This window comes from Nicotiana tabacum, chromosome 6, assembly GCF_000715075.1.
Source record: "Nicotiana tabacum cultivar K326 chromosome 6, ASM71507v2, whole genome shotgun sequence".
Taxonomy (NCBI): domain Eukaryota; kingdom Viridiplantae; phylum Streptophyta; class Magnoliopsida; order Solanales; family Solanaceae; genus Nicotiana; species Nicotiana tabacum.
In genome coordinates, this window is record NC_134085.1 from 15,232,966 (window position 1) to 15,239,720 (window position 6,755).

The following is a 6,755-nucleotide window of genomic DNA, read 5'->3' on the forward strand; positions in this document are numbered from 1 at the left end:
ATGGTGGTGACCTTTTCCTTTATTATGATGTATTGAAATTTGTTATGCTTGCTGATGATTTGTTTGGGTAGTGGTAGATAAGATTTATTTATGAAATTAACTGTTTACATTCAAGGTACAATAGCCATGTACCTTGAACGTAAACAGAGAACTGTTAATTTCATAAATAAATCATATCTACCACTTCCCAAACAAATCATCATCAAGCATAACAAATTTCATTGCTAATGTTTAGTAGTGATATGTCATTGCTAAAATCATTTTAATTATTAACGTTGGATGGGTGCTCTATGATAAAATGAAGAGGTGTCAGGCGAAAAAAACGATGACATCTTTTTATTATGGCTCAATCATTACTAAATCAATATGCATGTTTGGACAAATACTACCAAAAAATTGAATTTAGCTACGAACTTCATCGCTAAATTGCTAGTAGTTAACAAAATTTGATAATCTTTTGCTAATATGTTGCTAGATAGGAGTAGCGACCGATTGTTCTTGTTAGCTACGAATTTTTCGGTCGCTAATTCCTATTTTTTGTAGTGCAGGTCCATCACCTGACTCTAGGTTTCTCATTCCATCACATATTAGAATGGCCACTCTTCAAGCTCTCGGGCCAAGTGTTGGTCCTCCTGGAGAACGTTAACGAGCTAAAGGCGCCCCCACAGCAGAGGCGTTAATACTACATTGAATTCATGAGACTCAAACAAAAATTGAAATTAATTCTTCACATGCTTCGACATATGATGCGCGATGAGATAAATGTTCCGCGAACTATTCAAACGGAACATTCTCTACTCAGCTACTATGCTTTGCTCAATAGCGAATGTATTATCGAACGTTACAATAGCATTACGCATGACTGGCATACCTGCTATATTCCCTTCATTTGCTTTTCAGAATATAAGATTTGCATTTCCACGTATCGATGCGCAGTAGATAGAACCACAACAGTTTACCCAACATGAAGTAGTCGTTGAACAAGCACCAGAATTTGATGTCTTCGACTTTATAATAGATCCAACTTTAGCAAGTCCAGGCTTGGCATGCAGCTAGTGGAAATATCGATATGGAGCTCATCTAGTAGCAGGTAGCTCAGGTGTTGACATATTTGATGATCCTCTACATCTCCTTCAGATGTTCACAAAAAATAATAAAAGTGATGACAACGGGAAATAAAATATGAAAGTTATAAATAAGTTGTATAATATATAATTACTATGTATAAATCAAAAGATTAATTAAAGAGGTAGATATTATTTGATCACACTCAATGCCGATGATAACAGCTCTTGCAAAAATCTGTTCACCAAGTTCAACTGATGTAATGCTTGTACAGGCACTGATCACACTTAAAAACCAAATTTGTCCATCCTAAACTGCAGCCTATTCATCCTGCGGAAAAGATCCAGTGCTTCAACTAGACAACCAGTTTGACTAAGACCTATTAACATGGAGTTCCAAGATATTAAGCTCTTATAGGGCATTGACTCAAATAACTTTCTGGCCTCTTCAATTATGTTGGAACTAAAACAAATACCAGTAATCATAGAATTAAGCAAGATAGTGTCATATACTTTGACATCATTAAAGACATTGGCAGCTTCATCACGACATCCACAGTTAACATATGTGTCAAACTGACAACGAGAAGAGATATTGTTTTTTTTAAGGATTAAAAAAAAAAGACCGAAACAATTATCAAACAGAAATCCCTAAATATAAGTTCGATGTGGAGAGAAGAGGGGAGAGAGGAGAGAAAAAAAGGAAAAAAGGCATAACTAAATCCCTTGACTGAAGGCACTAATAATGGATTGAGAGTCTTTTAAGGTGGATTATATATTTTGTAGCTAAAACGTGTTTAGGTCGGGTAAATACAAATACTTGGACATTGTTCATAATACGGTTTCAAATAGTGTATAGGAACGAAAAAATCCCTCATGAAAATTAAGCATTATCGTGTAATATTTGGGAGAAATTCAAAAATAGCCACATTTACAACTGGTCGTTCAAAAATAGTCCAGTTTCAAAAGTAATCGAAATTTTATCACTTTTCATGTAAAGATAAATCTGAGCGAAAGCACTGTTCAAAACCCAAAAAATACGTCAGTATATTATGCTGGAGTTCCAGCATAAGTATACTTATACTTGTGTATAAGTATAAGTATAATTATTCTGCGTACGTCCCTGAGCATAAGTATACTTGAACTCCAACATATTATACTGGAGTTCCAAGATAAGTATGCTGGAACTCCAGCATAAGTACATTAGAACTCCAGCATAATATACCGGAATTCTAGCAAGTATACCGGTCCAGCATAATATACTGGAGTTTGGAGCACCGGTGCTCCAGTCTCTAGTATATTATATTGGAGCCACCAAAGTATACCGGTCCAACATAATATGCTGGAGTTCATACACAGGTGCACCGAATTCCAGTATATTATGCTGGATCGGTCTCTGTTGCATCAAAATAGTGACTATTTTTTATTGACTTGGTAAACGCTGACTATTTTTGAATGACCAGTCCGAAAACTGGCTATACCGTGCTATTTTTACATAATATTTATGTACTTTAAGCCCATCCAAATGGTGGACCGGCCCGACCCAATTCATCAACTTCAAGGCCTGCATAGACTGGGCCATACTGGATGGGACAGGCCCATAAGTTAGCAATAATTATGAACTATTTCCTTCGTCAGCAGCCGAAAGGCCTATTACATCTTTGAAAGAATTAATCCAAGCCATTGGTCAAGGACTCCTTTCTCTATCTCTCTCTCTCTCCCTTTTTTCAAACTAAGTTATCAAAACTCTCCCACTGTCAGTGTCGGTGAGCCTTTGACAGCCATATATATATAGTTAAAAGTTAGAACTTCCCCACCACCACCACTATCATCATCATCACCACCACCACCACCATCAATATTCCACCATTTTTTTAGTGTTCCCAACTGTTTTGCCCTAATACTATTTTTTTCTATCAATACAGTACGAAATAACTCCGTTCAGTAATATTTAGCTTCTGCAATTTCTCTCATCTATTTTAATGAGTTCAAACTACTCTTAAAATTGTGGGTTCAGATCTAATGCGTGTTGAGACTTTAGTAGGTTTTACATATTTATATCCATACTAGTGTTGGGCTTCTTTTCCTTCCCCTGTTTTTGAGAGTAACACAAACGGCAACTACCACTGATCTGACGGCTGAGCTCAGGTTATGTGGTTTTGAAGAAATTCCCAATTGCGTCCACAAATATGCACGGCCTAAGCCGGCTAGGGAATGGCGTGTCTCCGCCATCGTCCCCTCGTTTGCGTCATGGGCGGAATAATAAGAACAGTGCTGCCTTTGGAGTTGGAGGTGGAGGAGGTATTTCCCTAAAACTGCAGGAAAAGTTGGGTTTTATGATAGTATCTGCTGTATATAGGCGAAGAGGAGTTTTACTTTTTGCTCCTTTATTGTATATATCTGGAATGTTGTTATATATGGGTACTTTAGGCTTTTTTGATGCATCTGCTGCTACAACTGAGGTGTCTCCACCTGGATCACTTTACCGTAGCCCACAGGTTTTTGATAAGCTCTGGCCTTTCATGGATTCCTACAACAATGGATCCTCCAATTTGTTAACAAATGTGTGGAATCCCAAGTTGCATCAAGTTTGGAAGCCTTGTTCTGTTTCTCAAGAAGGTTTCACTGCTCAGTTGCCAAAGTCGAATGGGTACCTCATAATCGAAGCGAATGGTGGACTGAACCAACAAAGGTTATCGATATGTGATGCTGTAGCAGTTGCAGGATTACTGAATGCTACTCTTGTGATTCCAATTTTTCATTTAAACAGTGTTTGGCGAGATTCTAGCAAGTTTGGCGACATATTTGATGAGGACTTCTTCATATATGCACTAAGAAATCATGTGAAAGTGGTCAGTCAACTCCCTGAAGATGTACTGCTTCAGTTTGATAATAATATAAGTAGCATTGTTAACTTGAGAGTAAAGGCATGGTCTAGTCCAACCTATTATCTTCAAAAGGTCCTGCCTAAGCTGAAGGAGTTGGGGGCTGTTCGCATTGCGCCTTTTTCTAACAGATTGGCCCACTCGGTTCCTCCAAATATACAAGGGCTGCGTTGTTTGTGCAATTTCGAAGCGCTTAGGTTTTCAGAGCCCATACGGATGCTTGCAGCAAAGATGGTTGATCGAATGATAAAAAGGAGCTCGAAAACGAGTGGGAGATATGTTTCGGTGCACCTCCGCTTTGAAGAGGATATGGTTGCATTTTCGTGCTGTATATATGATGGTGGGGAAGAAGAAAAACATGAGATGGATATTGCCCGTGAAAGAAGTTGGAGAGGAAAATTCAGGCGAAGGGGAAGAGTTATAAGGCCAGGTGCAAACCGAATCGATGGGAAGTGCCCGCTAACTCCACTTGAGGTAGGCATGATGCTTAGAGGCATGGGGTTCGACAATAACACCTCACTTTATGTTGCTGCGGGGAAAATTTACAAAGCTGAGAAATATATGACCCCACTCAAACAGATATTCCCGCGTCTGGAATCAAAAGATACATTAACTTCCAGAGAAGAACTTGCTCCATTCGAGGGACACTCATCTAGGTTGGCAGCACTTGATTATACAGTTTGTCTTTATAGTGAAGCCTTTGTCACAACTCAGGGTGGCAACTTTCCGCACTTCTTAGTGGGTCACAGAAGATATCTGAATGAAGGACATGCAAAGACAATCAAACCAGATAAAAGGAAATTGGCTCTTTTGTTTGACAGCCCGAATATCAGATGGAACGACTTCAAACGCCAATTGCAAGACATGCTTCATCATAGTGATTTAAAAGGGGTTGAGTTAAAGAAATCTAGTAGTTCCCTCTACACATTCCCAATGCCAGATTGCATGTGTAAGCAAGCAGATGTTAAGAGTGCAAGTGGTAACAAGACAAGACTGCTATGATACTTTAGGATAGACAAATAGCTATAAAAAAGGTTATATATATATTTGCAAAGGGAATACCCAGTAGCTATAGTAAAGGTTCTATACTTGTAATTTTTGTGCCTTTCAGTAATCCATTCTTTTGGACCTGAGTGCAGTGTCCTATAATTCATTAGATATTTCGGAAGTCTATTGGCTGTGTTGTTTATACTGAAATTCTCAAGTTCATTGTAAACAGATGCAATGCAAGAGGAAATGAAGAGAAAAATCATGTTGTCACTATCAAAATTGATTCTATGATTAAGCCGGTTTTTCAGTCGTCTTTTTGTAATTGTAGGAAAAAGATGTTTGAAAAGGAAGTAGGTGACCATCTTGTTGTTTGCATGCATCAACTCGTAAAATTTGCTTAGCACTTGACATGTTCCTTGAATCTGTATATTCATCACATTCTTGTTTTATCCACAATCATCTCCTTGATTCTCTAAACTTCTTTCTAAGGAGAATAACTAGTTAATATAGCAGATTCTTTTCCTGCAGTACATGTTCTCAGGTTTCACAAATGAAGATGGACACAACACGAGGTTTGAAAGGCAAATTTTAACTGCTCGTTGCTAAATCTGGCCATCAAGATCATTCACTTACATGGACCACTAAGTGCAAGTAAGTTTGTAGTGTCATTGGTACAATATTTGCTCTAGAATGCAAAAGTGCTAGAGAAGTTAGTCATTGTTGCCATGTTCGAAGGGAGTGATGTGTCTCGGGATTATGTAGAAATGGCATAGGATTTCCTAAGCTTCCAATCCACTCTGCATGCTGCAGTTGTCTTTTCTTATTGATAAAATCTTTGGCCCCTCTCATTTGTAGTGATTGCAACACACTTATGTGTTGTTACTTTATGTTTGAAGCCGGTTTTTGGCTGATAGACAAGGTTAGAATTGTAGTACGTTGGCTGGAAATGGTTTGAAGATCTCCTTTTGGAACGTCAAATGGAACGGACACTCTCCTCTTAAGATATCTATTCTGATCTTTACTTATTGGACAGAGATTCTGTTTAACCAAAAATCTGAGTCTTTGGTCAAAGCTAAAAAGAAATTCGGGTTACTGATAATCAGAAGGCAAAAATAAAATACTTTTGAGAACGATGGTAAAGAAGCAAATAGATGTGTATTTCAATAAATTCTCAATAGTATTCGGTGTCTCTTAGTCAATTGCTGCGCTTTGACCATTTAACTAATCCATGTGTCATGCCACATCATCTTTTAATATAAACTCAGTTTTTTTCCAATACAGATAGTCCCCCCACTTTCCATTTTTTTATCAATTAAATAATTGAGAAGTGGATCTTCATGTAAAAGGAATTTTTGCCACAATTAATGCTCATGGCAGTACTAACGTCTCATCAGTCTTTTCCATTTAATGTTCTGCCCATGTGTCATTTTCTAATTGATTCCACTATTCATACCCTTTTTCGAGACTTCTTCATTCTCACTATTTACGAAGTGATAGCTGCCTTTATTATAGGCTTTTCATCATTACACTTAAAAAGTTGACGGTTCCCATTTTACACATAACTTTGTCTTCCTTTGTCTTCTTCACAAATCTTCAGCACATACTTCCTTCTTAACAATGTCTTCTTCAAACCCTAACCGTAAAAAAGTTCCAATTCTAGATCAATTCTCCAACGCCCCTGTTAGACACAGAAGAGGCGGAGGAGGTAGGCTTCGAACAGGGTTAGAATCTACGCGTGGCGGCTCCTCTGGTTCTTCTTCAAGGAGTTCTATCCCAAAAGCCCATTCTTTTAAAAGTAGGGAAATTCTTGATCCTT

At 37.9% G+C, this 6,755-nt stretch overlaps 1 protein-coding gene across 1 annotated transcript; it reads left to right on the forward strand.

The window, feature by feature from the left end:
* The first annotated feature begins 2,555 nt into the window (after positions 1-2,555).
* On the forward strand, positions 2,556-5,218 carry LOC107760625 (O-fucosyltransferase 9-like). The gene has a single exon (XM_016578707.2). The coding sequence runs from the start codon at positions 3,254-3,256 to the stop codon at positions 4,949-4,951; it is 1,698 nt and encodes a 565-aa protein (XP_016434193.1). The 5' UTR covers positions 2,556-3,253; the 3' UTR covers positions 4,952-5,218.
* The last annotated feature ends 1,537 nt before the right edge of the window (positions 5,219-6,755 follow it).

Bases quoted from the DNA above. Each gene is read 5' to 3' on its own strand.
- LOC107760625 (XM_016578707.2), top strand. From the start codon at position 3,254: ATGCACGGCCTAAGCCGGCTAGGGAATGGCGTGTCTCCGCCATCGTCC.